The 19682-nt window shown below is 38.6% G+C and overlaps 1 protein-coding gene and 1 pseudogene across 9 annotated transcripts in view; one reads left to right on the forward strand and one right to left on the reverse strand.

Annotated features, from left to right (window-relative positions):
* The window catches only part of TRIM2 (tripartite motif containing 2), a 169445-nt gene that overhangs the window by 109916 nt on the left and 39847 nt on the right, over window positions 1–19682 (forward strand). For 4 of the 9 annotated variants that reach the window (XM_038559052.1, XM_038559053.1, XM_038559057.1 and 1 more), the window contains exons 2-3: window positions 3745–3929; window positions 7165–7402. In XM_038559052.1, the coding sequence (XP_038414980.1) occupies window positions 3796–3929; window positions 7165–7402 (372 nt within the window). In that variant the 5' untranslated portion in view covers window positions 3745–3795. Of the gene's footprint in view, window positions 1–3744; window positions 3930–7164; window positions 7403–9481; window positions 9624–19682 lie in introns of those variants that run through there. The other 5 variants (XM_038559054.1, XM_038559058.1, XM_038559056.1 and 2 more) reach the window with 3 other exon arrangements.
* LOC119869482 lies at window positions 316–416 on the reverse strand (annotated as a pseudogene).

Raw genomic sequence — 19682 nt, forward strand, 5'->3', positions numbered from 1 at the left:
ATCATCATAAAATTAGAATGAAAATTAGAATGAAATGTTTTTATTTCAGCATTGGAAAATGAGATGTCACCTCAGGAAATTTCATATAGTCAATGTATATCATTTGATTAAGACAAATGTTTATTCCTTGCCCATACCTTAAAATTTTAAGATTAAAGAAAGAATAAAAGCAATACGATGTTTTATCTCTGTTCTTTTTAATACTCCGCATGACTGATTATTTCAAAGGGTGATATGAAACTTTTCAAAAGCTATTCAAATTAAAATTACTTTTAACTGATATTAATTAAAAAGTTCAATATATACCTATGTTTTTAAAATATGGAACTCTTCACAGATTTGTGTGTCATTTGCTCAGGAGCCAAGCCAATCTTCTGTATCATTCCAATTTTAGTGCTACTGAAATGAGCATTCCATAATTTTTATCACATACACACACCACACTGGAAAGTGTTAAAACTTGTTTAAGATTAGGTATCAGATAAAGCAGAAGGCTTGAAATCTGAGCTTTCTGATTCACTGATTTTACTGGATGACCTTGGGGAAGTCGTTTAAACCCTCAGCTTCTGTTTCCTTATCTTAAAGACCGATAAATCCATTCCTTCCCTATTCTGATGTCACAGGGATGTGGTTTAAGAAAAAGCAGATGATGTGCCAACATTTTGAGCTCCTGAGAGATGAGCCACATTTAATCCAATCAATGGATATCATTCTCTATTCTAGTTCTTTAGGGAGACATTGTATGAAGGAGTTAGTAGATGATGCAGGCTAATTAGATATTGTCACACTCACAACTGTTTTAACTAATGCAGTGAGTTCTGTTTGAACGTGACACTCTTGTACAGCAGGTGCTTTCACAATGTTCTGTTTATTAATCATGCTCTTTAATGAGCTTATCTAGAAACAGTTGGAATATGGATGTGGCATGTATCTACACTCAAATACATTATATAGTAGAATTTTCTTAAAAATTGGCATAACTTTTAAAAAATTTGGTGATTTGGTGGAAAGAAAGAACTATCATTCATGTCTGAAGAGTTTCCATTAAACTGTAGAATTGTTGGTTATGTAAACATGATGTAATATTTCCCGCTTTAAACACCAGGCCCCAGGGATCCCTGGGTGGCGCAGCGGTTTTGGCGCCTGCCTTTGGCCCAGGGCACGATCCTGGGAACCCGGGATCGAGTCCCACGTCGGGCTCCCGGTGCATGGAGCCTGCTTCTCCCTCTGCCTGTGTCTCTGCCTCTCTCTCTCTCTCTCTCTCTCTGTGTATGACTATCATAAATAAATTAAAAAAAAAAATTAAAAAAAAAAAAAACACCAGGCCCCAGACCAAGTTAAAATGTTCTATATAAACCAAGCTTGCGTAGTACATACGGTCTTCTTAAAACACAAGGTCAAGGGAGGTGTGGTGGTATAAGAAGGCTATGGGTTTTGCATTCTGGCCAACTTCTTAACTGAGCCTCGGTTTTCAAAACTCTGTGGAATGAGAATAATATTACTGCCTGCCTAGGGTCATATTGAAAATTAACAACCCCCCCCCCCCCCCCGCTTTTTTCTTGCCAAAGAGTGTTTCTGTTGGGGATGGGGGGAGGGGCATAGACACCTAAAAAGTATTTAGAAAATTAGGAAGTGAACTTTAGTTTAACCTTGGTTTACCACTTCAGGATAGAAGCCAGACGTTGTTCCAGGTGGTAAATGAAGCTGTGTTTTATGTTGTAACTTTTCCCCTTCCTTAGAGGTCCTCCACTTTTTTCTGTTAACTTCTTCAGATTCTCTTTTTTGGCATGATCCTCCACATTTTGAAACCTTCTCTGAATTAATTTCACCTGGTCCCTCAGATGCCCACACATGAATACCAACAGACATTTCTTAGAATAATAGGAATTATCTGCCTGTGTCCCTGCTCCATGGCAAATACATTTTAGCCTGGAATCTATACACCTTTAGTCCTGAAGAAGATGCTCCAAATCATATACAAATATTTTAATAGGAAATTCTAATTATTCCATCCCTGCAGTTTAATGGTATGTAGGGGTGAGAAAACGTTTCCTCTATACACTTAAGTTCTGTCATTGAAGCCTGTGAATTAAACTGACAAAAGAGGGATCCCTGGGTGGCGCAGTGGTTTGGCACCTGCCTTTGGCCCAGGGCGCGATCCTGGAGACCCAGGATCGAATCCCATGTCAGGCTCCCGGTGCATGGAGCCTGCTTCTCCCTCTGCGTATGTCTCTACCTCTCTCTCTCTCTCTCTCTGTGACTATCATAAATAAATAAAAATTAAAAAAAATTAAACTGACAAAAGATAGATTATCAGGAGAAAAGGATTTTATCATTTTATCAGTAGTTTATTTTTCTCAAATAACATGTACTATATTTTATTGACATTAACGTAATATTTTTTAATTTTACATGCATGGGACTTCACAGAAAAGAAGTGAAAATCCAAAGAGGCAGTTAGGCCTGGGAGCTTATATACTATTTTAACAAAGGATGACAAATTGTGGAGAAGTGGCTAGACAAAGGAAAAGGAGGTTTAGAGGCAGTAAATTGTGGGAAAGTGACCAGGAAATGTATAATACATAAGAGTTGTTTAGTAAGGTTTGTTATGCAGATTCTTCTCCTGTGCAGTCTCTGGTGATGGTTAAGAGTCTCCTCTTGTTGGTATGGGAGAGTGGGACACCTTTACAAATGAAAATTTCCTTTACAAATGAGAAATCTATGCCCTTTTAGACAGATAGGAGAGGGCCGAGTGCCTGCACCTCCCGCCCCTCCCCCCAACCCTTCCGGCCACCCACCTTGTCTCCACCATGTCTGCTGACTCTCAATACCCTTCAGCTCAAAATAATCCTTAAATCAAGGTGGTATATTTTGGAGTGACATTTTGCTCCCCTTCAAGTGCAATAGGTGGGAAAACATTTTATCTTAGAGTATTCTCTTTAATAGAAACTATATTTTAATAAGAGTATAGATATCTAGTCAAGTATAGTCATGAATGAAGGAATAAACAGGCAGAGCTGTATCAATATTTATTTTTTTTTATTTTTAATTAAAAATTTTTTTTAAATTTATTTTTTGAAGATTTTATTTATTTATGAGAGACACAGAGACACAGTCAGAGGGAGAAGCAGGCTTCATGCAGGGGGCCCGATGTGGGACTCCATCCCAGGAGCCCGGGATCAGGCCCTGAGCTGAAGGCAGACGCTCATCTGCTGAGGCACCCCGGCGTCCCTGTATCGGTATTTATGTCCTCAGCTGCCACTGCTTTGAGAGCCAGCAAACATGCTTTTTTATACAACACACTTCTGATTTGTTTTGTTTGTATGGTGAACATGTGATCATTTTATTGATTTCCAAAACAAACAGCCATCTCACCACATTCCCTCGCCAGCATTGAGGGCTGGTTATGGTCCTGTTGAGGTCACAGCCTGAACTTTCTACCTGGATTCCTTTTTTTTTTTTTTTTTTAATTTTTATTTATTTATGATAGTCACACACACACACACACAGAGAGAGAGAGAGGCAGAGACATAGGCAGAGGGAGAAGCAGGCTCCATGCACCGGGAGCCCGACATGGGATTCGATCCTGGGTCTCCGGGATCGCGCCCTGGGCCAAAGGCAGGCGCCAAACCACTGCGCTACCCAGGGATCCCTCTACCTGGATTCCTAACACAAGGCCTGTAGTGAAGGACCAAGGATTGATTTGCACTTAGAAGTTACTATGTATTTCTTCCTGTCTAACAGCAGCAGCGTGCAGGATCCAAGACAGTCGGCCTCCCATGTCAGTGGTCTAGGATGGCCAGTGAAGCCACCAACATCCCAAGTCCTGTGGTGCGCCAGATTGACAAGCAGTTTCTGATTTGCAGTATATGCCTGGAACGGTACAAGAATCCCAAGGTTCTCCCCTGTCTGCACACTTTCTGCGAGAGGTAAGCCTCCTTTGTGGTCGGAGGAGAGAGGGTCACAGACTGCTCTCTTACAGCCTTCCGAGGGGTTCTTTCCAGAATTCTGTTACCTATGGGAGACAGTAAATCTTTTGTGCTTGTGATAGACATCTAGAAATATAATCATGAGTTGCCAGTGATCTACTCTATTTTAAATAATTATATAAGTGGGAGAAAGCAAACCAGTAGCTACTGATTCATTTCCACGGGACATTGGAGCATTAAATATTTTAAGATTTAAAAACTGTAAATTTTCCCTTTGTTCTTCATCAAACAATTTTTTCAACCACAGTTCCCTTGTAGAGGATCTTTGGTGAGAGCCAATTGAAAATCTTTAATTTCCTCCCATATAACATATCAGGTAAAATACCTGCATATTAAGAGTTAGTTAAAAGCAAGAGCTTCCTCTCAAAGATACTTCAGAAGACACGTACTAATGGTACATTTGAATGTAGGATGTTTCAGATGAAGAAAAAAAATACACATGTGAAATAATTATAAATTACCTGAATATACAATTCACTATGTGTGAAAACACATTTCTTTATCCTTCTTGAATAGTTTTTTCCATTAATCAGTTATCAGAATACATCTTTACCTTATTTAACTTAGCACACAAGCAATTAACCATATAAAGTTTATTAGTAATGTGTTTATCTGTGGTCTAATTTAAATATTTCTCTGATAAGGTCATATTTTTTCCTTAAAAATAAATATGGTGATGGTGTTTTATAGCATCTTGTTAAATACATTTTCTATTATTACTAAATATACATAATTAAAATGCTTTAATTCTTGTTATAGAATAGGAAATTATTATTTTCAATGGCTTCAAATCAATGCTAATTACATGTGCCATCAATTTAATATACATTTGTCAAAGTTGATTTACTTTGAAAGATCTCGATTGCAACAGAATAACCACATCTTAGTGATGATAGATAGAGTGAGAAGGTAGATTTGTTACTGGTCATTGTAGTCTTTTATTTGTTTGCTTTTTAAGGGGCTATTTTGGTGTGTGTGTGTGTGTGTGTGTGTGTGTGTACAGAGTTTCCTTTGTTTTAGGGGTGGTATATAGGGCACTAGCACTTTTTACTTTATTCACTATATACTTTAATGGAAGTACTTCGTAATTCGTGTTCCAAAAAGATTAAATGGAGAGTGATTTTTTTTCCACCTCATCTAATGGGTGTAGCTAACACATGAATACCAGCTAAGTGTCCCTCTGTCCCTGAGCTCACATGGTAAGATCATTACCTGATTTACAGTAATCAGCCTCTTTATATACAACACTGAGAGCCACTCAGTCAGATCTTGCAGTGCTGCCTATCTCCCCGTGTTCATTGCTCAGGCAGGCAGTCGTTTGGCTCCCATTTACTTGTTCTGACAAGTAAGAAGCAACACTTTTGGGTTGTTCTGTGTCTGCTCGCAGCCCTCTCGGTTGGGTCTAGCCTCATCCACTTCTGTTCCTTCCATCTAATGGCCAGTGGTGGAGATATTTCAGCAAGTCTCTATGGGATGCATGGAATGAGTATTGATAAGGTCACTCTGGTTGCAAAATGGAGAAAGGTTAGAGGATTTGAGGGTGGGTGACAGTGTATAGAACTACTACAGAAACCCGAGAAAGGATGGTGTAAATCAGATGGTAAGAACTGGAAACGTTAGAAGGTATTTAGGAATCTCCATCCTTCAGTGATGGGTTGCATATGGAAAATGAAGGACAGTAAAGAAATTACTGTTTTTGACATGGCTCCCAGTATCTACTTTGCCTAGATGTATGGATGGAGGTTCTGTTCATTGAGATGGGAAGAGGACCCAGTTTGAGGGAAGAACATAGCTTTGGTTTTGGACATGTTGAGTTTTAGGACCTGTGAGACATCTAAGAGGAGATGCCAAGAGAGCTGTTGGTGTAGTGGCCAGAAGCTCAGAGGAAACATCTGTGGAAGAAATAGAAGTGTAGGAGTGTTGTGCTTATGACCATGCATGTGGGTATGATGTCCCTGGGAGAGAAAGGTGCTAACAGCCCCTGTACTGGCCCAGTAGAAAAGATAGAACAGACAAAAGAACCAAGTGAGTGTGCTGTCATAGACAAGGGAAGAAGGATGGGGCGGGGGGGGCGGATGCAGTGGTTTGATGAGTGCTGCCAAGAAGGATAGGAGTGAAAAATGTCTATTATCTGGATTTAGATGCCCTCAGTGACCTTAGCAAAAGCTGTTTCATTTCCGGTATTGATTCAGCGCTAGCTATTTCTGTGACACAAGAAAGTCAATTAACCTCCTTGATGTCATTTTCCTTATGTACATAGTGTGGGGAGTGAGGCTGGATCTGAGGTTTTCGAAATCTGCTTGGCGGAGCAACAGGGAAACATTACGTAGTGTAATTAAGTAGAGTGTAGGTTCTGATGCCCTGTTAGCTGGGTTCGAAGTTCTGTTCTGCCCTTGACCGCTCAAGTTCTGGAAACAAGCGACTTCGCTTTTCTCTGCCTGTGTTCCTTCATGTGTCTAGAAGTACCTACTTCGTAGGGTTATTGCAACTACTTTGAATCCAGTGAGCAGGATATATGTAAGTCATTATTAGCAATGCATTTTGCTAATTTAATTAATTGCCTGTTGAGGAGAGCGAGATCATGTTGATGTGACTCTGGGTGTTCTAGTCCTGCCACAAACACAACATTTTCACTGGGATGTGCTTCTAATATCTGAGATCTGCTTATGCTATTGTATGCAAAAAGCATTTCAGCACTAACAGAAAACTTTGACCTGTTTCTTCCCATTGAAAAAGTCCACAAATCTGTGAACATGACACTGGGTGTTCTAGACCAATGCTTCACCATCTTTCATATGCATCTAAGTCACCTGGGGACCTGATTCAGCAGGCCAAGAGTAGGATCTAAGATTCTGCACTTCTTCCAAGCTCCCTGGAGAGGCCGATGCTGCTCAAGCATGGCAGGTTCCACAGAACACTACCAAAGTCAACGACGGTGTTCTTTTCCTTGAGCATAATCATTTGCCTGAACAGTTGACAGGGCCAGTGTGAGCACACCTTACCTCTTGGTTGCTGAAATCTTATTTTCCTATAAAAGGAGACGACAGAGGGAGTTTCTACAAAGTAGCCCATGTGGGTGCAGAGGACATGTGTGGTACCTGTAGAAAGAGGTGGTCGTGCCCTTGCTTGGGAGTCTGCTGTGTTGACAGCCCACCTGCTTCTGCTTCCGCAACAGGTGCCTGCAGAACTACATTCCGGCCCACAGTCTAACCCTCTCCTGCCCAGTGTGCCGCCAGACCTCCATCCTGCCCGAGAAGGGGGTGGCCGCACTCCAGAACAACTTCTTCATCACGAACCTGATGGACGTGCTGCAGAGAACTCCCGGCAGCAACGTTGAGGAGTCCTCCATCCTGGAGACAGTCACCGCTGTGGCTGCGGGCAAGCCTCTCTCCTGCCCAAACCACGATGGGAATGTACGTGAGTGGATTGCAGACTCAGCCTGGCACCCCGGCTGCTTTGATTTGGGGAGGCTTCGGGCAATCAGAGGTTATACACTGAAACAACTCCACCTGGAAAATGAGTAATTAAAAGATATTTTTAACAGCACTCAGACTATTTTTCCTGCTTACTTGCTCTGATCAAAATCATTTAAATAAGGGATCCCTGGGTGGCTCAGTGGTTTAGCACCGCCTTCAGCTCAGGGCATGATCCTGGAGTCCCGGGATCGAGTTCCACATTAGGCTCCCTGCATGGAGCCTTTGCCTGTGTCTCTGCCTCTCTCTCTCTCTCTCTCTCTCTGTCATGAATAAATAAATAAAATATTTAAAAAAATTATTTAAATAAAATAAATCTTCATTGAGTCTAATAGCACATACTATTAGTTTCCCCTGGAGAGCAAATCCGTGACTGTTTGCAAAGTAGGTATTCTTTGACCCACATAAACATCTGTAGAGTAAATTATGGATAATGATTCAATAATAGATAAATTCTGCAAATTGAGAATGATTATTAAGATGTTAATTAGAGTTTTTTATTTTTCTTATAAGGGAAAGTTTTCTTGTGCTCCATTAGGCCCCAATCCTTCATAATAAATAGAATTTGAAGATGTGTGAATCCCTGATGATAGATTATAGATTATGAATTTCAAACATATTTCCTGCTACTGGCAAGCATAATAACTGTTATAAACTTAGGAGGATCTGTGTGTGCCATCAATTCACTGATTCATAATAGCTGTGTCCCCTGAAGAGGCAGTGTTGCATAAGAGCACTGGCTTTGGATTCTGACTGCCTGATTCAAATCCTCCTCTTCAACTTACTCTCTGGGTCAGCTCTGGCAAGTTTATTAAACTCTGTGTCTCACATCCTACTCTGCAAAAAAGAAGTAATAACAGTATTTACTACATGGGATTACTTGGAAAATTAAATGTTTAAGTCATATAAAGCATTATAGTAATCTCTTGATAAATGTTAGCTATTCAAATTACTTCTTATCAATGACTTTATTCATTTTTTTCTTAATGATGGCTACTTCACAAGTATTAGAAACTGCTTACAATATAAGACCCAGGTATAATAAGCAAGATATCAATTATTTATTTTTATTTTTTTATCAGTTATTATTTTTAGAGCAAAGCAATAATTATTAGCCATAACTATTACTTATTTGCTTCATTTCATACCACTCTCTCTGCCCACTACACTGCAGCCTCATGGCCTAGAACTTGGCAAGTGGCTTTCCACCTTGGGGCTTGACTGTTCTCTATGCCTTCTGCTTTGAATGTTCCATGTTCCTCTCTCTGTGACTAGCTCACTCTCATCCTTTTTGTTTCAGCTCAGATTTCTTTTACACAGAGTAGTCTTCTCTGCCTATCCAAGGCAAACCACCTCTGTCTGACACCCAGTTACTAGCCTTTACGTCACTTTCTTGACTTCCTTCATGGCATTCACTGTGCTCTGCTTGCCTTCATCTGTGAATTTGTTGACCAATTGACCTTCTGGCTTTATTTTTTTAGAAAGTGAACTCCAGAAGGGCAGGGACCATGTTCACCATTATATTCCTAGCACTAAGCACAGTATCTCCTGCATAGCAATGTAGACATCAACAGAGACTATTTATTCTGAGCTTGCTATAACAAGGAATCAGCCACCATATCACTTATGTTTTGGCAGAGACTCAGGGGCAGGCAGAGGAGTGGGAAAGCTCCACAGCAGACAAAGGGAAGGTTTTAGGGATGCTCTGATCCCTAATCCCTTCCCATGTTGGCATGGGGAAGCTGGGGGTGGGCTAATTGGAAGTGGAACATCCTATGTGATTGGTTAGGAGAATGTATTTGGTTTTCTCCAGTTGATATTAAGTGGAAGTGGGGACAAAAATTAGAGAAGCAATCAGTAATCAGTTCCTAGCCATTTGGGGCCAATTGTTATAGATGTTATTGTTTTGCTTTGTGGATTAGAAGGGATAGTAGTCTGGCTTCCTACAAGTAGGAAGTAGTAAGCTGGCTTCCTGGCTTGTTTATTGTAGATAAAAGGTATGCTTTCCTTTTCTGACAGGTTGTGGGTCAGAGTTCTGTTTTTTATATGTGACCTGGCCTTGTCCATTTGTGAATGCAGTCTCTTAGAAGTCAGTCAGTATATATATGTTGAATGAACCTGCCAGACACCATGCTTGACTTTGTACACACCACTTGGCAAAGTAGGTATTAATCACCTTCATTTTATTTATTTATTTATATACTTGTCTATTTGTTTTTAGTTACTTTCATTTTATAGATGAAGAAACTGAGGTTTGAACAGTTTAAGTCCCAAAGCTGGTTGACACATCATAAAAGCTAGACCAGGAAGCACAAAACCTTTAGCTTTTGAGTAGCCAAAATAAGAGAAACATTGTGGATTACATATCCTTAATTAATTAATTGAAAGCACATCAGGCTGTCAATAACCATGGCTTTATAGGCACTGTACTCCAAAGGAGAATGACCATGTAAGTTTAGTGGAAGGAACTTAAAAAGGTGCCTTCAGTTAGTTTGAGTGTTCTTCTTGTGACCATCTCTCACATTGGCTCTTGCTGAGGCTGTCTCCTCCTAGAGCTCACATTCTATTTTTTTTTTAATATTTATTTATTCATGAGAGATACAGACTGAGAGAGAGAGAGAGGCAGAGACATAGGCAGAGGGAGAAGCAGGCTCCTCACAGGGAGCCTGATGTGGGACTCGATCCTGGATCCCAGGATCATGACCTGAGCTGAAGGCAGGCACCCAATCGCTTAGCCAGCCAGGGTCCCTGGAGCTCACATTCTAAATACTAGTCTGGGAGGGTGTTTCTACCAGGTACAAGAATTCTCTCTCTTTTTTTTTTTAAGATTTTATTTATTTATTCATGAGAGACACACAGAGAGAGGCAGAGACACAGGCAGAGGGAGAAGCAGGCTCCCTGTGGGGAACTCGATGTGGGACTCCATACCAAGACCCTGAGACCGTGACCTAATCTGGAGGCAGACCCTCAACTACTGAGCCACCCAGGTGCTCAGCTTCAAGAGTTGTCTTGAAGTTAGTCCAGGCATGGAGCTCTCTGGAAATCTGATTTGATAAAGGAATAAAGTTTTAGGGATATTAAGAGATCTCCTGTAGTCACTAGTCTAAATTTAGAATATGGAAAACAGTCTCATAGAATGAGAAATATTGACAAATGTAAAGATTACATCAATAATTATAGGTAAGAGTGTCATGAATTCAGTAAACAGCTTGTTATCTCAATGTAGTGAGAGCAAAGAGATGGGTGCTGGGGGTGGGAGCACAGCTGAGCTGAAGAATACTGGGAGGAGCCTGGAAAGGTAAATAGGGAGAGATTGTGAAAGCTGTGAATATCATTGAGAAACTGTTTGACCTAAATTCCATATGCAGTAGGGAAACATGAAAATTTTTTAAGTAGGAGATGAGTATTTCCCTGGCTTTATAGAGTAGCAGAGATGGAAGGTTGCAACAACAATTTTGAGTTTATTGAGTTGTCCAAATAAGAGATGCAAGGGGTAGGAGAATGACATCAAAGGATCTGGAGAAGAGACGATGAATTTCAGAGAAGAGAGTACACTTTCACTTGAAAATCTGCCTCCCACAAACAAAAAGGCAAGATGCTAAAAGCTTTTCTACTAAGCTATGAGGATTATGAGAATTTGAGCAATTAAAATTGGTCATATACTAGGTCACAAAACCATCACTATTTTTTCCCATTGTGGAGGTGGAGTTCCTGTACCGCAAGGCACTAAAATTGCATTAGTAACATACATTGTAGAAAAATCCCAGATCTTTATTAAGAACTCATAATTACTTAACAAAAAATTGCAAAATTAAACTATTTACAACACACTGAAAATGAAAACTTTATCTATTAAACGTATAGGATGAAGTCAAATCTGTACTCAGGAAATTTTATAGGTTTATTTTCCTTTATTTAGAAAAGAGTTCAATTCAAAATGTTAGGGAAAACAACAAAGTAAATATATGGAACCTAAGAGCAAAAAAAATAATAAAGCTAAACTTAGTTTGAAAATAATAAAACAATTGAGTTAATAAATCTAAGAAGCTGATTTTTTTTTAATTAATGAAATAATCTGACATCTGATAAAACAAAAGGGAAATGTAAATACATCAAATTAGGACTAATAAAGAGATACCAGTACGGGTAAAAGGAATTTTTTTGAGATTTTTTTTAGTTATTTGAGAGAGAGTGAGAGAATGTGAGCAAGGGGAGGAGCAGAGAGAGAGGGAGAAGCAGATTCCCTGCTAAGCATGGAACCCAATGTGGGACTCCATCCTAGGACCCTGGGATCATGACTCGAGGTGAAACCAATAGTCACACGCTTAACTAACTGAGCCACCAGGCACCCCTGAAAGGAATATTTTAAAATGAGTAAATTAATGCTATGTGCTAAAGGTTAATATACTGAAAGTCTGAATGAAGTGGATGATTATCTAGGAAATTGAAAGTGATCAAGAAAACCTGAATAGATTGAGAATTTTGAAGGAAACTGGCAAAACTTAATTTGAAATTGAATTCCTCCAAACCTGTGTAAAACAAGTATGATCCATAGAATGTATAGTCTGCATTATAAGAAAGATAGAGGGATGCCTGGGTGGCTCAGTGGTTGAGCCTCTGTCTTTGGCTCAGGGCCTGATCCTGGGGTCCTGGGATTGAGTCCTGCATGGGGCTCCCTCCCTAAAGGGAGCCTGCTTCTCCCTCTGCCTCTGCCTCTCTCTGTGTCTCATGAATAAATAAGTAAAAAAGAAAAGATAAGACAGAAAGCTCCCCAATTCACTCAAAATACACTTATAACCCTAATATCAAAATTTAGTGAAGACAGAAGAAGAAAACTATTAATCAGTTTATGAAAGTAACTGTAAAATTCTTTTTTAAAAAAAGAATGGGGGCACCTGGGTGGCTCAGCAGTTGAGCGTCTGCCTTTGGCTCAGGGCATGATCCCAGGATCTGGGACCGAGTCCCACATCGGGCTCCCTGCATATGGAGCCTGCTTCTCCCTCTGCCTATGTCTCTGCTTCTCTCTCTCTGTGTCTCTCATGAATGAATAAATAAAATCTTAAAAAAAAAAAAAAGATTGTATTTATTTGAGAGAGAGAGAGAGAGAGAACATGAGCAGGGGGAGGGGAAGAGGGAGAAGGAGAAGCAGACTCCCTGCTGAGCAGGGAGCCTGATGCAGGGCTCAATCCTAGAACCTGAGCTGAAGGCAGATGGTTAACCAACTGAGCCACCCAAGCACCCCAAAAATAACTGTAAAATTCTTAATTAAAATAACCCAGTGGAATGCATGGGTGGCTCAGTGGTTGAGTGTCTGTCTTCGGCTCAGGTCATGATCCTGGGGTCCTGGGATCGAGTCCCTGCATCAGCCTTCCTGCTCCCTCTGCCTATGTCTCTGCCTCTCTCTCTGTCTCTCATGAATAAATAAATAAAATCTTAAAAATATAAAAAAATTTCTTACTATGTAAGAATTAAGAATTAACGAAAATTAGGAAAATCACAAAGGAAAATAGGCAAAGAACTCAGAAAATTCACAGAGGATACAAAATGGCTAATTATAGTCTGAGAAAAAATGTCAAGCTTTACAAATAATCAAACCTTTTCAAATTAGCTACAGGTTTTTAAAGATAATAGTGCTGATGGGGATATGGGGAGACATTTTCATATGCCGTGGGCGGGAGGGTAAATTGCTCTTCAGAAAGTTTATGTCAATTTGTCAAACTGTAATGAGTGTTTTATACAACTTCCCATCCTTTAATTCAGTCATTCCACTAATAGAAATATTTCTAAGGAGATAGCTGGAGAAGAGAATGAAGATAGAAGAATGTTAATTGAAAATTTTGTGTTATAGTAAAATTGGAAGTAATCTGAATGTGTGATATTAGGGAAATGGTTATGTTATGGTTAAGTTCATATAACTGATTATTGGGTAGCCATTAAAACTGATATATTGGTTACAAGTAACATTTATGCCAATATGTGACTATGCTTGTGTGTTTATATAGACTTTTGTTTTTAATTAATAAGACCACCTGTATATGCAGTATTAGAAAGGAGTAGGATATTCTGTGCCGCCTGAGGGACAAACAATTCCTTAAGATGTATTTCCTAAATACACCTCAGCAATAGAGACCCTTGGATGCCACAAACTGCCAAGCAGAATCTCTCTTAGAGATGCTGATTCCAGCAAAGTTAAAGAATCCTTTACATTAAAACTTTGCCTTGTCTCTCTACCAAATGCAACACATCAAATCCACTAAAAATTAGATCTATCTAGAGTTTGAACCTCCTTGAGGTAGATGACGCTACTTAAAGCATGTTTCGAGTACATTCTCTATGCGGGGTCATTATGATTCTTTGGAATCATAAAATTTATAAACCAGCAAGAGGCCTTGGAAATTAACAGCGTGTGACTTGAATCATTCTATTGTTTCATCATAGGTTGTAGGAGTTCACTGCTGCTGCTTTGAAACAGGGGTCCTCATTGCATATTCAAGTCAAATACATGCAATATTGCAGATAAATTGCTGCAGTTAATTGCCATGGGTAAATCTTTAAAAACAATTCAAGCATCTGAAGGTTAATAAAATCAGGTAATTAACAATAAAGCAGGATGTTGTCCTCATAAACTGCCTGGTGGTGATTAGCACATGTGGATGAAAGCCTGTCATTTATTTTAAGTGCTGTGACACTATCTGTCTTCTAATTAAACTGCCATGGCTGCATTGTCCAAATACAAAGAAAAATGGGAATAATGGTCAGTAATTTAAGAGGTTCTATGCACATAAAGCAGACATTTGAGCTTATGCCTTGCGGGCCCAGGAACACAAATGATCATTGAACCCTGTTATGGCTGGCTTGGGCACCTTACTAATGAGGGTGTTAGGTGCAAAGGAGAGATCCTCATTAGAATGCCCCACCGCTAGTCACCACTTCCGCAAGCCTCAGGGCAGCTACAAGGCCCTGACCACCCTTTCCACATGTTAGTAATGCATATGTCCTGCCTTCTCTTGCCTTGTCATCTTCGGGAATGGTGACTACCTGTCAACAAAAATAAGCTAGTCCTGGCCTCTGGCCCATCTGCCCCTGGGAGCACCAACATCATCTCACTTAAGATGGATGAGCTCAGCCAAGTCTCACACTTCACACAATTAACTCTCAGCTTGAGTCAAAGCTGCCAGAACCCGAGCACAAGCATTTGAGAATGACTCGTTGTTCATACTTCAGAATGATTTTAGGGCCTTCGTTTCCTAGAAACACTTAGGAGACCAAACCAAGGACAATTACCCAGGTATGCTGCTATCTTCAAAGACACATTTTTTTTTTAATTAACGGAAAATTCATGTAATATAAAATTAAACATTTTAACCATTTAAAAGTATATAATTCAGGGCGCCTGGTTGGCTCAGTCTATTAGGCATCTGGCTCTTGATTTTGGCTCAAGTCATGATCTCAGGGTCAAGAGATCAAGCCCCATGTCAGGCTCCACACTGGGTGTGAGCCTGCTTAAGATTCTCTCTCCCTCTATCCCTACCCCCCTCTCCTGCTTGTGCTTTCTCTCCCTCTCTAAAAAACAAAAACAAACAAACAAACAAACAAAAAATATATATATATATTTATTTATTTTTTTTTTTTTAAAGATTTTATTTATTTATTCATGATAGTCACAGAGAGAGAGAGAGAGAGAGAGGCAGAGACACAGGCAGAGGGAGAAGCAGGCTCCATGCACCGGGAGCCCGACGTGGGATTCGATCCCGGGTCTCCAGGATCACGCCCCGGGCCAAAGGCAGGCGCCAAACCGCTGCGCCACCCAGGGATCCCTATATATATATTTAAAAGTAAAGTATACAATTCAGTGGTTTTGAGTATATTCAAGAGATTGTGCGAATAGCACCATTATTTCCAGAACTTTCTCATCATGCCACTCCCCATTCTCCGTTACCCTAATCCCTGGCAACCACCAGCCTGGATTCCACCTCTACAGATTTATCCATTATAGACATTTGATATAAATCAGTCACAAATTATGTGCCCTTTGAGTCTGGCTTCTATCACTTAGCATGTTTTCAAAGTTCATCTATATTACAGCAAATAGTAGAACTTTGTGCATTTTTTTTTTTTTTTTTTTTTTACAGATAAATAGTATTCCATCAGCTGGATATACCACAATTTGTCCATTCATCAATTGTTGGATATTCGGATTGTTCCCATTTGGGGGCTATTCTGAATGATGCTGTGAACATTCATGTACAAGTTTTTGTGTCGATGTATGTTTTCAGTTCTCTTGGGTGTGTACCTGGGAGAATTCCTGGGTCACATGATAATTCTGTACTTAACTTTTGAGGAGCCACCAAACTGTTTTCACAGTGACTGCAGCATTTTACATTCCCGCCAGCAAAGCATGAGAGTTCTGATTTTTCCACATTTTCACTAACACGTGTTATTAACTGACTTTTTGAGTCGAGCCTCCCTAATTGGTGTGGAGTATTTCATTGTGGTATTTATTTATTTGTTTGTTTATTATTTATTTGTTTGTTTCTTTATCTAATCTATGTAATTTATTTATTTTTTATGTATTTATTTGTTTTTATTTAAATTCAGTTTGCCAACATATAGTATAACACCCAGTGTCTCATTGTGGTTTTGATTTGGATTTCCTTAGTGGCTAATAATGTTGAGCATTTTCTGGATGCAAATTGGCCATTTGTATATATTCTTCGGAGAAATGTCAATTCAAGTCCTTTGTCAATTTTTGAGTTGGGTTCTTGAGTTGTAAGGATTCTTTATATGGTCTGGATACTTCATCCTTATCATATATATAGCTAGCAAATGTTTTTTCCTATTCTTTTCACTTTACTTTTTTAAAAACTTTTATTTATAAGCAATCTCTGCACCCAAGATGGAGCTCAAACTCACAAGCCCAAGATGGACTGTCACATGCTCTACTGACTGAGCCAGCCAGGTGCTCCTCTCTTCACTTTCTTGATGGTGTATCTTGGTAGTGCCCTTGGTGCATAAGATTTTATTTTGAAGAAGTACAATTTATCAATTTTTTGTTGTTGTTGCTTGTGCTGTTGGTTCATATCTAAGAAGCCATTGCTAAATCAAAGGTTGTAAAGATTTACTCCTATTTTTTTCTAGGCGTTTTATAGTTTTAATTTTTATGTTTAGGCCATTAATCTACTCTGAGATAATTTTTGTATATAGAACCAGGTTAAAAGTTCTACTTCATTCTTTTATACATGGATATCCAGTTGTCTTTGCATCATTTGTTGAAAAGACTATTGCAAAAAAGAAAGAAAAGACTATTTTTTTCTTCATTGTGTGGTCTTGGCACCCTTGTCAAGAATCAGTTGACCATAAATGTATAGTTTTATTTCTGGACTCACAATTCTATTCCATTGTTCTGAATGTCTATCGTTATGCCATTAACATAGCGTTTTGATTACTCTAGCTTGGTTTTGAAATTGGGAAGTCTGAATCTTCCAATTTTTTTTTTCTCCAAGATTTTTCTGGCTATTCAGTGTCCCATGTGATTCCATCTGAATTTTAGGAACAGCTTTTTCACTCTTGTGAAAAAGGATGTTTGGATTTTGATAGATATTTCAGTGAATCAAAATTGATATCAATTTTAGGAATGTTGCTATCTTAACAATATTAAGTCTTCCAATTCATGAGCATGGGCTATCTTTCCATTAATTTCCATTATTTAGGTATTCCTTAATAATTTCAACAGTGTTTTGTGGCTTTCATTGTACAAGTCTTATACTTTCTTGGTTAAATTTATTAAGTATTTTCTCTTCTTTTTCATGCTAGTATAAATGGAATTGTTTTCTTGATTTCATTTTTGGATTGTTCATTGCTAGTGTATAGAAATACAACTGATTTTTGTTTGTTGATCTGGTGTCCTACAAGTTTGCTGAATTCATTTGTTAATAGTTTTGTGTGTGTGGGGGGGGGTGTATTCTTTAGGGTTTTCTATATAAAAGATTGTATCATCTCTGAATAGAGAAATTCTTACTTCTTCCTTTCCAAATTGTATGCATATTATTGCTTTTTCTTGCCTAAATGCCCTGGCTAGAACTTTTAGTACATTGCTGAATAGAAATGACAAGAGTGGACATCTTTGTCTTATACTTTATCTTACACTTATAATGGGTCATCATTAGGTATGATGTTAGCTGTAGGATTTTTGTAGGCACCTCTAATGAAGTTGAGGAATCTTCTATTTCTAGTTTGATAAGTGTTTCTATCATGAAATGGTGTTGGATAGTGTCAAATGTTTTTTCTCTATCAATTAAGATGACCATGTGGATTCCCCCTCCCATTATTCTATTAATGTGGTCTATTAAACATATTCATTTTTGTATGTGAACCACCTTTGCAGTTCTGGGAGAAACTCCACTTGGCATACTATATAATCCTTTTAATATGCAGCTTGATTCAGTTTACTAGTATTTTGCTAAGGATTTTTTGCATCTATATATTCATAAGGGATATGAACTTTTCTTTTTTGTTAGGTCTTTGACTTTGGTGTTGGGGGTTGCTGACCTAATTGAATGAGTTAGGATATGTTTCCTCCTCTTCTATTTTTTTTTTCCTCTTCTATTTTTTGAATAGAAAATAGGGTATATTGGAAGGATTGCTGTTAATTTTTTAAATGTTTGTTAGAATTCATCTGTGAAGCCTTCTGGCCCTGGGCTTTTCTTTGTTGAAAGTTTTTTGAATACTGATTCAATTTCCTATTATAAGTCTATTCAGAATTTCAGTTTCTTCTTTGGATCAGTTTTGGTAGTTTGTGTGTTTCTAGGAATTTGTTCATTTTTAAAAAAAATATTCATGACAGAGAGACAGAGAGAGAGAGAGAGAGACAGGGAGAGAGACAGGGAGAGGGAGAAGCAGGCTCCTTGCAGGAAGCCTGACATGGGACTTGATCCCAGGTCTCCAAAATTACACCCCAAGCTGAAGGGGGCGCTAAACCGCTGAGCCACCAGGGCTGCACAAGAATTTGTTAATTTTGTCTGTTACTCAGTTCGTTGGCATACAGCTATCCCTAATATCCTGTTTGTCAATATTGCTGATTTTTACAAATAACCAGCTTTTGGTTCATTGATTCTCTCTGCTGTGTTTCTATTTTATCTTCACTTTCATCTTTATTATTTTCTTCTTGGTTTGGTTTTAATTTGTTCTTTTTCTAGTTCCTTAAGGTTGAAACTTAGACTATTGATTTGAGATCTTTTTAAAGTAGGCATTTACAGCTAAAATTCTGCACTGAGTGCTCTCATAAGTTTTGGTATATTGGGTTTTCATTTTTACTCATCTCAAAGTATATTCTAATTTCCCTTGTTATTTCTTCTTTAACTCATTGTTCAAGAGTAAGTCATTTAATTTTCCAGATTTCCTTCCGTTACAGATTTTTAATTTAATTCTATTGTGGCCAGAGAAGATACTTGTATGACTTTTTAAATTTATCCAGACTTTTGTGACCCAATATATGGTCTCTTCTGGAGAACGTTCCATGTGTACTTGACAAAAATGTGTATTTTGTTATTGAATAGAGTGTTCTATATAGGTCTGTTAGGCTTAGTTGGTTTATAGTGTTTAAAATTTTATTTCTTTTTGATCTTCCATCTAAGTGTTCTATCACTAATGAAAGTGGAGTATTGAAATCTCCAGCTATTGTTGAACTGTTCATTTCTCCCTTTAATTCTGTCAGTTTTTGCTTCATCTATTTTAGAGCTCTGTTGTTGGGTACATACTTGTTTCTGATTGTTATATCTTCTTGATGAATTTATCATCTAATAATTATATAATGTCCTTCTTTATCTGTTGTAACAACTTTTGTCTTAAGTCTACTTTGTCTGATACTAAAATAGCCAGTTCTCTTTCTCTACTTCTTGGGGTTTTTTTTTCTGTATTTTTTAAAAGATGGGGGCAGGGAGGGGCAAAAGGAAAGGGAGAGAGAGAATTCTAAGCAGGCTCCACACCTAGCACAGAGCTCACCAATCCAGGGCTCCATCTCATAACCCTGAGATCATGACCTGAGCTGAAATCAAGAGTCTGAGGCTTAACCGACTGAGCCACCCAAGCAACCCACTCCTGTTCTCTTTTGATTACTATTTGCATGGAATATCTTTTTCCACCCTTTTAATTTTAATCTATTTGTGCCTTTGACTCTAAAATGAGACTCTTATAGCATACAGTTCATTTGTTGAGCAGTTTT

Source organism: Canis lupus, chromosome 15 (genome assembly GCF_011100685.1).
Source record: "Canis lupus familiaris isolate Mischka breed German Shepherd chromosome 15, alternate assembly UU_Cfam_GSD_1.0, whole genome shotgun sequence".
NCBI classification, from domain to species: domain Eukaryota; kingdom Metazoa; phylum Chordata; class Mammalia; order Carnivora; family Canidae; genus Canis; species Canis lupus.